The sequence below is a fragment of the Battus philenor genome, unplaced genomic scaffold (genome assembly GCF_028537555.1).
Source record: "Battus philenor isolate CCGP_79_NKW_IND1 unplaced genomic scaffold, ilBatPhil1.0.hap1 SCAF_11, whole genome shotgun sequence".
In the NCBI taxonomy this organism is placed as follows: Eukaryota; Metazoa; Arthropoda; class Insecta; order Lepidoptera; family Papilionidae; genus Battus; species Battus philenor.
The window spans coordinates 12,660,163-12,679,092 of record NW_027181673.1 but is presented as its reverse complement, the minus strand read 5'-3'; the positions used below and the strand labels follow the sequence as shown (position 1 = coordinate 12,679,092).

Here is an 18,930-nt window from a genome sequence, read left to right as displayed (position 1 = left end):
GACTTTCAAAAATGGCAACACTACGTGGAACAACATGGCGCTGACTCGGCATATGATTCAAAACATTGCGACAGCGCTGTTCTTCCGTCAGGGTTATCTTGGTAAGTGTCCGCGGTTCCACAGCAGTACATCCAATTTGAAATCCTTTTTATTGAGAAATGTACTTAATGTAAAATATATAGCTTACTACATGTATAGTGAAGTCTATATACTTACACATAATACTTATTAATAGATATGAGAGTGATTATTTATTTAAGATACCACTGGAGAGATATAAAAACGATATTAAAAACATATTATTGAAAAAAAGTATATTATTCTATACAAGAATACTAAACTGATATTAATGCGTGGAAATAAATGTTATTGATGCTCACTCGGAAAGCTAATTAAATATATATATAATAAAATTATATTTGTAAAGAGCAACTGTTGAGTTTCTCGCCGGCTCATCTCAGCAGAACTGCCTTCCGAGCTGTAGCTTCCTATAGGACTAACAATGCCAACAGTTTATGTTAATTGACGAAACGACAATGACTGTTACAGCCAATTCGAATACTGAATGTTTTTTAGTGTTCTATGGCACTGTTTTTTTTTTATTTTCTCTGTACATTTTACACGAAATGAAAAAGTTTGCTTTTTACTAAAACATCTTCGTGCTCTAACGTACATGTAAAAATATAAACACTTTAACGAGTTTGTGAAACCCTTTGCGAGTTTTCCGCTTAGCGACTTATTATTAAACGATTCATGTATATTTATACTGAAGATAGATAATGAATTAAGTCATGTATCCTTGACATCATAAGCAGTTCAACTAATATATTACTAACCCTCCTCCGTTCGATCTGGAAATTTGAGGAACGCTGTCTCAATCCCCCTTGCGGAAGGAATTGTGTAAAAATAGCTGTTTTCAAAATTCGAACTATTATTTGAATTAATTATAGTACACTAATACCTCGCTTTGCCTCGTTTCATTTTGCCTTTTTTTCGAAGTTGCATCGCTGCTTAATTTTCTTTTTGATGACAAATGAGATATACTTTCACCCATTTAAAGCATACCTACACTATCCATCGTAACCAATCATCCTTTATAGATGAGTAGATACATAAGGGTGACGCGTTCGGAACTATCGTTCTTTCCGGATTTTAGTTGTATCGCACTAAGAGATAGTGGATTCCGAAACTGACTTTAGATGTAAATCTTTATACCAAAATAAATCATGATACCAAGTGTGACTGTCGTCTTTATTGGCTCCTTGATGCAGTCTACTTCAACTACACAGAATTACTCTTGAATCTATGCGAGACAATTATCTCCGAAATGAGGAGTTTGCTGAGGACTTACATGAGCATGATTGCTCTGTTGGGAACGCCGCAGTTCTCTATTGTCGTACTATCAAACTGGATACTTGGAACCTGGATGGGATTTCCCTGGGAAATGTACTGTTTTATATGCACCCGCTGATACCGTCGTTGTCTTATCAAAAAGACCAAATCAATCCATCGAGAGTTTCAGTCATTGAAGCTAGAGAGAGATTGTAACTTACCTGAGCGGTGATATGACGAGGTAGGTGACGACAATCCAAATGAACAACAGGACGACGGCAGCCCGCTTCCATTTCGCTAGGTACATCATCAGGTAGGCATTGACGGTCGTGGGAGCGGTCGGGTAGAGTCTCATGATAGCCGGCTCATGGCTACAGCTCACTCCCTCCTGCAACAATATGGTCGACATTACTAATACTAATCCTTCATAAACAAATTGGAAATGTAAAAATGTATTACTATAATATATAGGTGTAACCAGAAATATGAAATAATTAAACGAACTACTGAGAAACGGAGACGGTTATGAGGAGTTTCACTGCGAGATCGAATCTGAAATGAGAAGATCCTCAGGAGAACCAAATTCTTCACCAACTAAATGCTGGCAGAGCAAGATTGATCAGCGGCGATCTTTGGGGCAAGCCTATACCTTGCAATAGGCGCCTATCGGCTGACCACTTGTATCATGCCGATAAACGCGACATGGGTAGGCCTTCTACAAGGTGGCCCATCGACAATAGTTCGTTATTAGTTTATTATTTATTATTGTTATTGTTAATTATTATTGTATGCAGATATCCACTATACTTTTTATACACTGCGTAGAAAGTGTTCGTACATTATTGAGTGACGCAAAAGATGTTATCTGTTCCTAGGGGGCGGCCGCCCGCTCTCTAACCGCGAACAGCTTGGCGAACCGAGTTTGGATCCGGATCCATCCTTGGCTCGCATGTGGTCCACGCGGCCGTCCCAAGCATATACAGAATCAACACTAGACAGCTCTACACAGGTAATGCGGTTCACTACGTGCAAACGTCATCGTACAACAGGAACACGTCTGACCAGCTTCTGTTTTATTTTTAAGTTCAAGGACTCTTCCGCTCCGTGAACTCAGTTCCGATGAAGCTCTAAGAGCTCCCGGGCTAAGAGCATCAACTTCAACCGAAACCATTTAAAAAAAGTTTGATTATTGAAAGTACTATATAATAGTACACTCACCAATGTACTAAAAATGTACTCAAATTGACGTATACTTGTGTTATTAATATACATATACATTCTATATAAAGCACACGACAACTTATTCAAGTACCGATAACGGGCGACATTTTGATAAATACCGTCCAGTAATAATTAACTTTGATACGATAGCTTTCCAGCTTATTTGTTTAAGCTGCTCGACCTACATTTATTACTATTATTACTATTGTTAACTATCAGGATAGGGCTCGAATTAAAATGACACGTGTACTCAAAAGATATGTTTATTCACGGCACCCAGATAACAAATAGCCACGGACGTATACTGATTATTAGCATACAATTTCGTAACTTCCCGAACACTACGCTGCAACTCCGCGAACACTATACGCGTCGAATTCTACTTCACCCCAAGACCACTCTTTAAATACCGGGTGGGCAGGTGAAGTAAAGAATCAATAATGTTAAATCTCACCTCCTACCAGATGCAGTGAAGGGTGTACAATAAGACTAGCTAAGCATAATAAACCCCGTATAACTTTACTATTTTAATTACCCCACCAGCACTTTTTTGACATCGCGCCGTCAGCCCCGACTGGCCCGTTTGTGGAATTCGTGTTTTATTCCCGGCGGTTTCCTTTGTATCGGATATTTGAGCAGTCGTCACATTATTAATGCGTTAAATACATAGACGTTATGGCGAACCAGTGGTTAAACAGAGGCTTTTAAATGAATAACAAATAAAATTTCACGTTATTACACTTCATTAATTTCTTTTTTTACAACTATACTTCCAGTGCCCGCTTTGCAAACCTAATGTTGTCTTAAAACTCCATTGCGGGTGGAATTACCTAAAATCCGTTCTAAATTGACCTTTACTCGGCGCAATAAATATTTCTATACAACACCTGCTTTATGGTTGTAAAGATAACGTGAAGAGTGAATCTATAGGTGGTAATATCTTATAATAATTTTCTCTTTAAAGGATTTATAGTATGCGTACTGCACCATTAACGAGCGTGTCAAGAGGTCGGTAACGGGTCTAAGAGCAAATTGGCGGCTTAAAACACATTCTATATTCACGAAAAAATTTTATTCAACGTTCTGAAATATTTATGACATTATTAAGATGCAAATAAACATTTCAATAAGCATTGAGTTTAAACTATTTCTGTTTTTGACTGTCGATCCACCACACACAAAAAACCTTCGGTAGTCGGAAAAGGCTGTGTGCTGGCCGATTCCTACTGGCTGTAGGCCTCTGTCTAGTAGTGAAACTACCTGCGGCTGTATTTATAATGATAGTTACATAATGGCATATAATAAAGTAACAAATATTTATTATATTTGAGACTTTTATAGCTTTAATAAAAAGTAATTATATTCCATTGCAGCCAGATGTTACATGATACGCCATATTATCGATTGTAATTGCATTTACATAACAATCTAAACACGCTACATGCCTATGAAACCGTTAAACTAAATAATTATCGACTTTACCGCTTGAGAGTCGATAGTTTTTTATTATTGTTATTCATGAATCGCCATATATTTTAAAAATCTTATTTAAATATATTGATAGACATTTGATAAATTTGTAAATAAAGACTCTTAACGCCCAAATTTAGTATTAAAGTTAACAAAACTTTCATTGAAGAACCATATACGCATACGTAATAAAGTTACGTGTTGTATTAAAATTTTATGAAATTTAGAAAAAAAAAACGTGTTCAAGTTAGTAAATACTGGGTATACAATACAAATACACAAAAAGAGATATCTTAGACTTTCCTTTTCTAAGTTTTTCAACTAAAATTTAAAAGTTTTGGGAAATATATTAAAAAAATCTTTTTACAGTATTCAATTTTTTAGTTGATCTAAATGAGACGAAGTTTATTGATTCATTTACATGAATGATATTATAATGGACATACCAAAAATTGTTAAATTTCATTTAAAACAGCAACTGTTGAGTTTTTGGCTGGCTCTTCTCAACAGATCAGGGTTCCAAGCTAGTGGTAGCTTATTAATTATAATGTTAAAATAAACGACGATTCAAAGGCGCATGTAAAAGCTTACTTGTAAAGATATTTTGAATTTAAATTTGGAACCGGTAAAAAAATAGAATAAAAATGTCTTTTAAATAACCAAATAATGTATATAAATTATAGCTAGCCAGTGTTACATAAAAACTTTTCTTTTGAAAAACTTTGTAAGCAGGTAGTTTACGCAGTAAGTGTTCGGACCCTCGATAATTAAAAATTAACATCGTTCTAATTTCAAAGAAGTATCCTCTCTTGCGACGGCTCTTGGCACTAAAAGGTTCTCTAGTAGCGGTCACGATGGACACGGCGAGGATATGCCCTCTTGGATCGACGACGTAGTAGACGTAGAAGTCACTGGATACAAGCAGCGCCTCCAAATCCAAAAGTCGAATCAAGTATCACATACAAGTAAAAGAATATTGTGAAAGATAATAAAAAAAATACGACAATTAGGGGGAGAAACAGGATCTGAGGTTGGATCAAGTCGTGTGCATGTAAATAGCAGTCGAAAGCAAATCTAATGCGACGGTTAACTTTTTCATACTATTTGGCTGCCAGACGAAATAATTGGTGGCCAATTACTATTCAATTGAATTTTTCAAACATTATTTTTTTGTCCGACTTTCTAAACACAGTGCCGTTTGTTCAATAAGGAATTTCATTATTTTTTTTATCAAGAAACAGTTACTTCCGTAGATCAATAAAATATATCTAATAGATTCAGGCGTTACTTTGCGGAAGTCTATCCTAAGTAAGAAAAGGTCTAATATATAGCTACTTCCGCTATGTAGCAGTAGTCGTGCAATAAAGTGCCAATTGACTCGGTGTTTGGCACTAATCGGTGTAACATTACTCCTGAGGATGCCCTGTGGAGGAGTGAAACATGTGTTAAGTGAATTAACGGTGGTAGTTGTGTAATTCGCATTGTTTGCCGCATGCGCATTTATCAGCGGGCTGGCGGGCGGTGCACTTTATTGCACAGTTGGTGGTAGTTGTGTAATTACCGCTACATGTGCGGAAGTGGCTAAATATTGGTCCTTTTCTTATTTTTCCCAATAACCAGTCATAGTAGATCGTTAACACGGGTTGTGCATTTCTTTATAATCCTTTATGCGCTGGTTATAAATAACCAAAAACACAATTAAACAATCATGTTAACCTACGAATACGTCATTAAGATTACTGATGTACGAACATTAAAGTTGTCGTTCGGAAGGACCTTATCGAACCACTCGAGAAGTCATATAAAAAGACATATGTAGATTTCAATTGAAGTCTTCTTGTAATGTTATGACATCAGCCATTACATATGCGAATCGGATAATTTGATGTCGACTGTAATAATATGGGTTATAAAGACTTTTGACACTACTAAGGATAATGATCCTTTTTTTGATAAAATTGTCGCGCACTATCAGTCTTGTAACTAGAACACTAAACGCGTATCGAATAAACCCAAGTCGTAGTTACATCACAAGTTCCTTATGCTCAGTCACTCCACGGAGCGTCCTTCTCAATTATCTAGGAACTAAACCACCTCTTAATCGTAGGCAACTTGAGCATTGACTCCAGAGAGCGCAGAAATTTTGGACCAGCGGCTTGGCAATTTCAAACCAGATAAATAGCTTCAATCAGTGTCATGAGGACATCGGTAGACGAACGAAAGTAAAAACCAAGATACTCCAGCGGATTGGCAAGTTGAATCGACAGCGGGCAGGTCACATAACGCGCAAAACATATGGCCCCAGAAGCCATTTTGAGTGAAGATCACGGATCGCCAAATGAAATATAGAACATGACCCACAAGAATGGACGACCTGTTAAAGATCGTCCGAAGACGATATATGCCACTTCTAATCGGACCTATAGGAAATTTATAGAGGAAGGCTTAGACCTATGTCCAGAAATAAACGTCCCACAGCTGGTAAAACGTAATATAAAATAGTAAAACTAAACTTAATACGTTATATTGTTAGCGTACGAATTCTTCACATTATCTCTTTTTTACGCCATTAAAGTTAATTTAAACATAAAAAAAACGATAATGCTTGCCTAGTTAATCATTTAAGGCATGTAGGCAAAATTTGCAAGACATTTAGTCTTGCCATAACCATTACTAAAAATAAACACAACTTTTTTTATTGTACATAACATTTATTACTATTACAGCGTGTTAGTTTAATACAATAAATAAAACCATGAAAATATGTAAAGCTAATTCGAAACGGTCTTCGTTGGCTGCAATATATTCCTTTATAGGTTGAGGCCAGTTGTCAATAGCAGCACGCAATTTTTCTATGAAGACATTCTTCACTGATAATCGTATGGTTTTTTTGGGGCTTCAAATTATAATAGTGTTAAGAGCAAGCCTTACTCTCTAAAACTGTCCATAAATCATAATCCAGTGAACTAAGTTAAGGACTAGATGACGGCCAGTCTTTAGCTCTAATGAAGTCTGGAACGTTCGATTCTAACCCAGATATGTTTACTATTATGGCCCCTGTTTTTGGCCTCTCGTACACTTCCCGTCTTGGGTACACTGGGATTATTCCAAAATATAATTTTAATTATTTGCGATCTAATCTTTTCTCCTTCTCAATATCATCTATTTATTCATGTATTATCTTTCACAAATTCTTTGATTCTTTTCATTTTTTCATCACCTCACTTTCGTCGACTTCCTAACAGAATACTACAGATTGTTGAAATTATATACAAATAATCATTAATTAATATACATATACCGCCATCTATTGGAACATAGATTGTATAGTGTTCCTACCGTCATTGTTATAAACTGAAATGTAGGTATGTTTCTGAACGTAAATAAAAAGTTAGTTCTGTTCGAATCTCACAACCGGCGTTTTATTATAGGTTATGCGCCCAGTCGAGTTATAAAATAAACTGTTTTTCTCGCGAAAAGACTTGCACAAGCGTGCCGATTAGTCTTCGCAGATTGAGAACTATACGTTTTGTGAACTGTGAGTTGTGATATATAGTTAAAAATTAAAAATGGCAAATAGCTATATCGTGAACGTGCCTAAGCTGAAAGGTCGGGAGAACTACACAGAGTGGGCTTTCGCAGCGGAGAATTTTCTCGTGTTGGAGGGAACTTTTGATTACATCAAAGTTACTAAACCCGAAGAAGCCGCAGCCGACTTAAAAACTAAGGCGAAACTGATTTTAACTATTGATCCATCTCTTTATGTACATATAAAAGAATCTAAGACTACTAAAGAGTTATGGGAGAAACTCAAAAATTTGTTTGATGATTCGGGTTTCACCAGAAGGTCAAAGTCAAAATTGAAGGTTATAAAATGCTACAAGTGCAAACAAACAGGACATTATCGCAATCAGTGCACCAGTTCCGATAAAGATTCAGAAAATAACAAGTCTTGTAAACGTAAACAATCAAACGCATTTAGTGCTGTATTTTTAAATGGTGCTTTTTCCAAAAATGACTGGTATATTGACTCCGGAGCGAGTGCACATTTAACCGCCAATGAACACTGGCTCACAAATGTTTCTGTTGAGCATTCGATCAAAGAAATTGTGGTCGCGAATAAAGAAAAGGTGTCGGTGAAATGTTCTGGTGACGTATCGATAACAACCTTAACAGATAACTGCGAGTATGATATAGTTGTTGAAGGTGTATTGTGTGTTCCTAGTTTGACCACTAACCTAATTTCTGTGAGTCAACTAATTGCTAAAGGCAATAGAGTACTGTTTAACAACAGTGGCTGTGAGATTTATAATAAATGTGGTGAATTAGTTGGTACTGCTACATTACTAAATGGTGTCTACAAGCTAAGAATGCCTGAAGTATTGATGGCAGCTGTGATGAACTCGAGCGATATTTGGCATCGCAGGCTTGGCCATGTCAATAGCAACTATCTAAATAGAATGGAGAATGCAGTGGAAGGAATCACACTAGATAAAAAGGCAAATATTTCAAAATTGTCTTGTAGGGTGTGTTGTGAAGGTAAGCAAAGCCGCTTACCTTTTCCGCAGAATGGCTATAGAAGTAAAGAACTTCTGCATACTGTTCATACAGATGTATGTGGACCGTTCAATGCTTCGATTGGAGGATCCAAATATTTTATATTATTTGTTGATGATTATAGCCGCATGATATACATCTATTTTATGAGAAACAAAAGTGAAGCTTTCAGTTGTTTTAAAAGATATAAAATTCTTGTAGAAAACCAACTTAACAAGAAAATTAAAATTTTAAGAAGCGATAATGGTAGAGAATTCTGTAATAAAGAATTTGATGATCATCTCAAGTATTCTGGGATAATTCATCAAAGAAGTAATCCTTACACGCCCGAACAGAATGGCTTGGCAGAGCGCTTTAATCGTACTGTAGTAGAGAAAGCTAGATGTTTATTATTTGATGCTAAACTTGATGAACAATTTTGGGCTGAAGCATCTAACACTGCAGTCCATTTACAAAACAGGACTGTGTCATCAACTCTAAATGGGAAGACTCCATTCGAGTTATGGACACAAGAAAAGCCAGACATTAGCCATTTGAGAGTTTTTGGGAGCATTGTGATGATACATATTCCTAAGCAAAAAAGAATGAAATGGGATAAAAAGGCTGAAAGAGGAATTCTTGTAGGATATCCAGATGATGTGAAAGGATACCGTATTTACAATCTGAAAACTAAGCAGATTACAACCAGCAGAGATGTCATCATTGTTGAAAAACCACTAGTAGCTGATGAAGTTTCTGTTCCAATCCAAGAAATACCTGCAGACTCCTTAGAGGTATATGAAGATTCAGTGGGGGTTTTTTCAGATTGCTCTGAAAATGAAGATATCCTTGATGAGACATATGTACCAGAAGAGGACTCTTCCGATAGCTCTATGGAAAGTATTGTAAGTGTCGGTAGAAGAGATGTTGCATGTAGGCAGAGACGACAACCTGACAGGTATGGGCTTTCTAATGCTTGCATCGGTCATAATATAGAAGATAATAGTGAAATTTCGCTTGATGAGGCTCTAAAAGGACCTGAAAAAGAGCAATGGTTAGAGGCTATTCGTGATGAGTTACAATGCTTTGATAGTAACAATGCGTGGGAACTTGTTGATATGCCTAGAGACAAAACCATAGTGCAATGTAGATGGGTTTTGCGTAAGAAGTGTGACAGTGAGAACAATGTAAGATATCGTGCCAGGCTAGTTGCCAAGGGTTTTTCTCAAAAGTATGGGGTAGATTACACGGAGACATTTTCACCTGTTGTTAGACATACTACCCTACGACTATTGTTTTCATTGTCAGTACTATTGGAACTTCATGTTACACATCTAGATGTAAAAACTGCATTTCTCAATGGTGATTTGGAGGAAACTATTTATATGCAAAAACCAGATTATTATGATGTTGCTGGTAGCTCTAATAAAATATTAAAATTAAATAAGGCCATCTATGGTCTGAAACAGGCTTCAAGGACCTGGAATAAGAAGGTAGACAGTTGTTTGTTAAAAATAGGTTATTGTAAATCAAAGTTGGAACCATGCATGTATATAAAAAATGTTGATAATTTTAAGACTTTTGTTACAGTATATGTCAATGACTTTTTTATATTCTCAAATTGTAAGAGAGAAACTGAAGAACTTAAGAATGTATTGTCAAATCAATTTCAAATTAAAGATTTAGGTCAAGTAAAACAATGTTTGGGAATGAACGTTAATTTTGACAAATTAAATAAGTCAGTAACTTTAAGTCAAGAGAATTATATTAATACTTTGTTAAGAAAGTTCAATATGACAGATTGTAAGGCTGTTGATACACCTATGGAGAGTAAATTAAGTGTGAAAGACAAACAAAATATAAATAACCAAGTACCTTATCAACAGCTCATAGGGAGCTTGAGGTATCTATCTGTTTTAACTAGACCAGACATAACGTATGCGGTTAGCTATTTAAGTCAATTTAATCATTGTCACACTAGTGAGCATTGGGGTTACGCTAAAAGGGTTTTAAAATATTTAAAAGGGACTATAAACTATGGTATAAAATATTGTGCAAATGGAAGTTCTGAGATAAAAGGTTTTGTTGATGCTGATTGGGCAAACAATCGTTTGGATAGACGGTCTTATACTGGGTTTTGTTTTGTACTTGCCAATGGTATAATATCTTGGCAATGCAAGAAACAGAAAACTGTGGCTCTATCAAGTTGTGAAGCTGAGTACATGGCTATCTCAGAGTCTTGTAAAGAAGCCATTTATTTGCGGGCTTTACAGTTTGAAATAACAAATAAAATGTATAGTTTTTGTTTATACAATGACAATCAGAGTGCACAGAAGCTGTCAATAAATCCTGTGTTTCATAATAGGTCTAAACACATTGACGTGAAATATCACTTTACTAGAGAATGTGTTTCCAATAATATTATTCAATTAAAATATTTGTCGACAGCTGATATGCCTGCTGATATGCTCACAAAGAGTTTGTGTTCTAAAAGGCATCACACTTTTATGAATGTATTAGGTGTAGTTGTAATATAGATAGTTCAGTTAACATATTGTCATTATGTGATTATTTGATATAGTGGGGGTGTTGAAATTATATACAAATAATCATTAATTAATATACATATACCGCCATCTATTGGAACATAGATTGTATAGTGTTCCTACCGTCATTGTTATAAACTGAAATGTAGGTATGTTTCTGAACGTAAATAAAAAGTTAGTTCTGTTCGAATCTCACAACCGGCGTTTTATTATACAGATTTACATTTTGTTATGTTTTGCTTTATTTTTATTTCTTTACTTTGCTTTATTCTTACATTTATATTCCTTTATAATTTATGTTTTAATTTCCTTTTTTTTCTTTTTCTAACCTAGTTTGGGTTGATGGAGCTTTATAACCCGACGCTGATTCTTGCTGTAAGGACTAATGTCGATTATTGAACACGGTGTTGTGCGGCTTACCTGCCTTCTCAAGAATGGTATCTTTATATACTCGTGCCGATGTTTCAATATATTTTTCACTGTTATATGACTCAGTCACTCCTTCATAGCTAACACCCCACCAAATCATCACTGAAGTGGGATACTGCCCACCATGTACTCTTTTAACTAAGTGTTAAGCTTCTTTAGAGCGTTCTGCAAAAATACGATCATTTTGTTTGTTAAATTTCAATTGTAAATTTACTCATCCATAAACACAATTCTTCTCTGGTCCCCTCTTTACGTACGCTTAAATAGTAAATTATCAGTTAAGAAATGACCAGTGCGTTTCCTAAAGTCTGCAACTCCTTAGTCTTATCTTCATCTCCTGAGATAAAATATTTTGCCTTCGTACTGAATTTCTTACCATTATTTCCGTCACTGCTTTGATCACCTTTTTCGTAAGAACATTATGGGGACGGCCACATCTTTTTCTGTTACAAACAGAGGAGGTTTCATTGTATCTATCAATAGCCAGGTATACAAACATATAACAAATATCAAACGTATGGAGGATTTTTAAAATTGTATTTGGCAATATACCTACTTCATGTAATGTAATCACAGCGATTTGGTTCTCGTTATGGACCTCACTCCATTTTAATATCAAAATAGATTTTAGCAGGAGCATTTTAAAAATTGTATTTGACATCATATTATGTTATGAAGTGCAGTCACAGTTATTCGATTCTCTGTATCACCACTGCTTTTTATTATCACAAAATATTTTAAATATATTGGCGCGAAAATTAAAAAAAACACAATTAAGATTCACATAAAAATGACAACTTCCAAATTCAAAATTAATCTTTTGTTTATTTCGAATTATTACAGTATAAATGGCCGAAGCATTTTCGAAAAATTTATGTATTGTCTATGGACAATAATTATAAATTCAAACTGAAAAATTATTTATCTAACATGCAATGGGTTAAATCTCTTAATCTTGTAGATGTCAAGAGAATGTAGACCTTGTGGGATAATAAATAAGAAGAAGCAAAAAACCTTGTCCATTAACATTAACAAGCCTTGTTAAGAATTGTACAATATCCTAAGACAATTGAATAAAATATTATAAATAGGATGAAAAAAGGACATAAACAGTTTTCTAACCTTCATCTCCTGTAGTAACAGTTTATAATGCTGTAATGTATAAGACAATTTCACAATAGGGTTAAAATTTCATGCGTTAATATTGTCATTGTATCATTTGTAATATATATATAAACATTCACAAATATATTAGGACTTTCTTCATATTTAGTGAAAACAGATATTAATTATAAGAAGACATATTTCAATCAGAATACAGAATTTTCCATAATATTGAATTAAAACCACTATGATAATACCTGTTAAATGAGAATTATTAATACATAACTTATTATAGTTAATGTATGGGAGAAAACATCCCTTCAATTTATTTGCCTATAACACAAAACCAATTGACAAAATTTTGAAATAAATATTTGTTATACCAGAAACTAGAAAGAATAATTTGTGAATTTATTAGAAGATTATTTAAAATTGTCAGTTGTTCGAAAAGATATCACTCTTATATAGCTATAAGTTTGCATATTTTTACACAGGATTTATACAGGGTCATTAGTTTTATATGAAAAATCTTTGCAGTGGTGAATGTACACCTCATTTATAACCAAAAATAACATAAAGCTTTTACAACTATTTACAATCACCTTGTATAAGGTGATCGTTTTGATGTAAGTTAAATTATTTTTTTATTAGAATATACCAGGCTAAAACTTTGGCAGTACAAGGTTTACAGTGACAAATAGATATATAATTAAAAAAAAAGTCACTGTATTCTGGTTGTGCAAGACTGGTCATTGTAGTGATCCCTGGTTGGCCTATCATTAGAGTAGACGCCCAACGGATAACATGATGATGATATGAACATATATAATTTTCCAATATAGTTAGATAAGAATAATGCCATTAAATTTAATTTAACCATTGTCTTTTTTATTACCAATGGATATTTAAATACTTATCTAAATGGTTCGTTTAATAAAATAACACCTATTTATAGAATAAATTTCATGATACAAATGCAAAAGTGATAAAGACTGTAAATTGGAAAATAGTTCTTTATAAAGTTATATTAATTAATAACTCATTAATGACCACCATTAATGACCTCGAGATTCTAGGGTTGAGACTACAGACTAGCAAATGCAGCAAAGGTTTTTGGTCTACAAGGTACGCAGACAGGCAACCTTGTTAAAGTCATCAGAATAAACTTGATGCAGGCTGCTTCCTACCTATCCTTATAGGCCCATGTTCAACATTAGATATCCTACCACTGAAATGAAGATGAACTCATTGAAGTTACTTCCATAATTTTTACCCGAAAAATTACTTTATGTAAATAAGTACCATAATATTTAATCTCCAATTATTAATAACTCGACTATGACTGGAGCATAAGATACATACCCAGGCATAAAAGACAATTAAAAAAAATCTGTACTACAATAGAAATCTCTGGATGCATTTGTTTACTAAACTTGTACAATACAATCCATTATGCAATGTTACTTCATTGGCACAATGTTACTTATAGCAACTTCTGTATTGTAGGACCGTGTAAGACAATAATTGTTTTTGTAACTTGGTTAATTTTAACCTGTAAAAAAACTAACAGAGAAGGTAACTATACAAGTAATATATACCTTTTAACAAGCTGTTATAAATGCTAAGTAATTGAATATTCCAGTTTTTTTTTAATGTATCGCAAACGTTATAAATTAACAGCTTAATTAAAAAAATATTTTAAAATAGTCTTAGAATTAGATTTTAATATAAAAATTTTATTAAAAAAAATATTTATTTTCCAATAGAAAAATCTTTACTGTCAACTATATACATCACAAATGGAACGGTAATCATTTAATATTAGAAATAAACTCGATCGTCGGGATCACTCCGGATACTAACAATTTAGATCGAATCTTTCCAATACAATGAATCAATTTACCGTCAAGACTATAACAAGAATACAATTCGACATAAAAATATAAGTAAAAGTTCAATAAAAAACATAATTCATTTTCACTCTCATAATAGGTATATTAAATAACTACTATAATTAATAAAATAGTAATCATTGGTAAAAGAAATCGAATAACAACTCACCTTTTTCGCTGCACGATAAATCTATTTGAATAAAAAGTTAATCTATATTACAAACACAGAATTTCACTATATCAGTAAGAAAAGCAACAATAAATAATTTAAAATTATATATTTTTTTTCAAATAATCACGATCATCATAAAAAAAACAGACACACTCAGCAGTAACGAATGACAGTGTGCTGATTTTTTCGACAGTGTGACCATAACGTAGATAAAAATCTTACCAAAATATTTTATGGTAAGATTTTACCATAACATAGTACTTGATCGCTTCACTACTAACAATAATTTTAATTTCACAAAGTTTTGTCAAGATTTGTTTTAATAATTACTTAAAGTATATTACATTATCATTTTCTACAAATTTTACAGTGAATCATAATTAATACTTAAACAATTACTTTACATGGACCGTAATATAAAAAAATTGCATCACCTACTTTTAAATATTAAATGTACATATTCCTAAATTTTGTATTAAACAGTAATTAGGATAACAAAATGTAACTAAGACCATGTTGTACAAATGTTCATTAATTGATTGATTGATTATTTTGATTAGCCGGATAAAACCTTTAACCCAAAATATATCATTTTTTCTATTTATTGCTTCGTTTTTGGGGCCTCTCGATACCCTATCGATATCAACATTTTTCTAATGTAATCGTATTTTTTAACGTAATCGTATTGTCATTTAATCGCATGTCTTATTGGTTACCGTTGAATTAAAGATGCGTTAACACAATAAGGTGATCGAAAGCTCGTAGTCATAGCCACGTTTTATTTATAAAGATATCTTTACGTCAAACAGATAAACATTGTTGTTTTGATAATCTAGGTTTCAAGAAAATGTTTTTGCATGCAATGTAAAATGCAGAGAAATGAAGTTAAAGTAAATAAAACTTTCAAGGCAAAAAAATAATGTTTGATAAAGATATTTGTCGTCTCTGTTGCATTAATACCGGTTCTTCGAGTATATTTGAGAACGTTGATGGAGTAAATCTTTGTGACCAGATACTGTTGTGCTGCAGAAATATACGCATTACAGAAAATGACGGCCTTCCGACACTTATATGTGATACATGCAAAAAAGAACTTGCAAAATCATATAAATTTGCGCTCAAGTGTCACACTTCTGACAAAATGTTAAGATTACCAAAAGATGTAAATTTTGAATCTGTTTCTTCCGCAATTTCCGTTAAACTAGAATGCGATGACTCTCCTCACAATTTTAACGAAAATTATGATTCCCTTGATAGCACCCAAAATCTTAAAGATAAACCAAAAACAGAACATGAGATTCAGAGAGAACACATAATTGACAAAAGTTTCGAAGAAAAAGCGTCAAAAATTCAATGTACTATTTGTGCTCATTATTGTGTCAGTAATTCTAATCTAATTAAACATATGAAAACACACACAGTAAGAACTTTAGATAATTTTCAATGTTGCAATAAAACATATAGGGATAAGGTAAGCTTAAAAAGACATAAAGATAAATATCATTCACCAATACTAAGATCTCGTGATTTTATTTGTGAAAGCTGTGGAAAACGTTTCTTCTCCAAGAATGATGTAAAAGCACACCTGCGCATTCATACTGGAGAAACACCCTTCACATGCAAAGTCTGTCCATTAAGATTTACACAGATTAGTGCATTTTTGCGTCATCAGAAACGACACTTAGGAGTCAAAAACTTCTCTTGCTCAACTTGCAATAAAACATTTTACACAAAAGAGGAATTAAAAATGCATATAAATGTTCACTCAAATGAGAAAAAATATTCATGCACTATCTGTAATGCTCCATTCAAATACAGAAACAATTTAAAAAAACATTTGCAAATACACTCTAATCCTAATAACTTTGTCTGCAACCATTGCGGGAAAACATTTAATGTCAAAGGAAATTTGAAACTTCATATGGAAAGGATACATTCCTCTAAGTCTGGCTATTGCACTGTGTGCTCAAAGCATGTAGCAAACATTGAGGTACACACATGGAAACATTCTGGGGAGCGACCATTGAAATGTGAGCTCTGTAGTAGCAGTTTCTTTAAAATGAAAGCATTGGCACATCATTTTAATTTTAAGCATAAAAACAAAGAAAAATTTAAGTGTTCTTACAGTGAATGCACAATGGCTTTCCCCACCAAACCAATGCTTGATTTTCATAAAGCAAAACTGCATGAAACAGGGATACCATTTCCATGTGATAAATGTTCAAGGGGATTTTATAGAAAGAATGATCTTGCTCGACATAAAATTGGAACACATAAAGAAAATCTAAATCAATAATGAAATTAAAATATGCCCTTAAACCTTTATACAGATATAATACACACCAATATTTCATGTTGCGTCATAGTAATGTTTAAAAAAAAAATAACAAATTGAAACAATGCAAAGTGAAATAAAATTTTCTATTGCAAACCATGTAAAAGATATGTTCAGGGTTCAGATTATATTAGTTTTTAAAACAGAAAATTGAACAAAGTAAGCGTTTAAAAACAGAAATAACAAAATTTTATTTAAATATAAACAAAGAAAATGTTTTCAATTGGAACAAAATAAACTATTCCATTAATTTATGAAAAACAAAATTAAAATTGATCACTGTCTGACGAGTCTATATCTGGCTATAAATGTACATCTTTCTTTTACTAAAATTGGCCCAATGTTTACTGGACAGCTTTTTTTTTTTCAATGTAAAATTAAAGATATGTACAAATTAAAAACGTAACACGCAAAGCAAGGTAATGGTGTATACATTACCTATAGCCCCTGATGCATGCATAATAATCTTCTGCTCTATTAAAAAAAAGAGGATGGCATGCGCCAGTGAAAGAAACCATACATTGTCCCCATAACTATGACAGACCAGGAGTACAGAACTAAGAAGTTCCCTCATTCTCCTACTAACCCTACATGCATTTACATGAGGTTGGAAAATTAAATGAATATTGGCCTTGAGTTCCTTTCTTCTAAATAATAACACATGAGGCATTCAATGAGTTACAAAGAAGCATATTATTTTTCACGTTTTGCAGCCAGGTTTTTTTTTAGTAGCAGTACATTATTATTGCCACTAATAGTATTGTTAAACAAAAAATCGATTCTAAAATAAGTTTTGTGATGCCTTTGTTTTATGGAGGTACTTAATAGATATGGCAGCCTAATAAAAGGAAAAATAAAAATTTGTAGTTTGTAGACATATTTTTAATAGTAAATATAGTTATCCATTCACAAAATTATCTTCAAAAGTACTTTTCTTTATAAGCCATCATATCAAACCATATATACTACACAAGACATTGCAAAAATTAATTAATCATCAGTGGCAGCCAGATTCCTACAAGACCACAAACAGCCATGAGCAGCATAGGACATTGGCTGGTATGGAGGATGCACGACCTTTTTAGAGTTGGGAGGAAGCCCTGTCAACTGGTTCCATTGTATATCTTTTAGATTTATATCTTTTAGATTATCTTTCTTTCTAACTATGGACATTCAATAACTGAATTGATGATAAGACTGGTGATATTATATATTTTAAAATAAATCATTACAAACCACAAATTCTATTTATTTTTTGTGATGGAAAATCACTGATTGCCTTTCGACTTTTAGTTTTCATGAATTGTAGTTAGCAGAATACTGAGGTCTTTATTTCTCTTTTAGTGAATAAGCTTAAAAGCTACCCAAATAATGTTAGATCAAGACGCTACATCACACATTTTGCTGGGCTAATTGGCCACATGATTCTTATGTTGCTTGGGTAGGTGCTTTAAGTTTGCTCTAGGGTCCAACACAAAGAACGTCTGCTTGCGTTATGAGTCAATACTCGTTTCGCATTCAGATTATCAATCATTATTATTTAGTTAAGGTCACTGGATGACGTCAATGCCTTGCAATGGGAGTTTATCGGCAGACATAATCATGACATTAATTCCGATCGTAGAGTACCCCAGAAAGCTGAGCTCAGCTCAATCAATTTAGGATTACTAACACCTTAGAAAGCATTACACCTAACCACTTATAATTGACATTATTCTTTTTAAATAACTGTCCTCTGTTTATTCGCAAGTTTTTATATTTTAATTGAGAGAACACTGCTCGTATATTCTTTATATATGTCGAAATTGCAAAGGTGATGATGCTCTTTTGTCGCTATGTAGTAGATTATTAGCAATTTTATCCTACACACCAGCGGCCTCAATAACTATAGTC

At 33.4% G+C, this 18,930-nt stretch overlaps 2 protein-coding genes across 2 annotated transcripts in view; one reads left to right on the top strand and one right to left on the bottom strand.

Moving 5' to 3' along the window:
- Positions 1-14,839, bottom strand: part of FucT6 (alpha-(1,6)-fucosyltransferase) — a 54,955-nt gene extending 40,116 nt beyond the window's left edge. Inside the window, exons 1-2 of the mRNA XM_068772820.1 lie at positions 14,700-14,839; positions 1,554-1,720 (exon numbers count right to left, since the gene is read on the bottom strand). Coding sequence (XP_068628921.1) covers positions 1,554-1,687 — 134 coding nt within the window. The 5' untranslated portion in view covers positions 1,688-1,720; positions 14,700-14,839. The remainder of the gene's footprint in view (positions 1-1,553; positions 1,721-14,699) is intronic.
- Positions 14,840-15,551: 712 nt separating this feature from the next.
- Positions 15,552-17,052, top strand: LOC137931664 (zinc finger protein OZF-like). Its single transcript, XM_068775143.1, has one exon. It carries the CDS (start codon positions 15,622-15,624, stop codon positions 16,996-16,998), a length of 1,377 nt encoding a protein of 458 aa, XP_068631244.1. The 5' UTR covers positions 15,552-15,621; the 3' UTR covers positions 16,999-17,052.
- Positions 17,053-18,930: the final 1,878 nt, after the last annotated feature.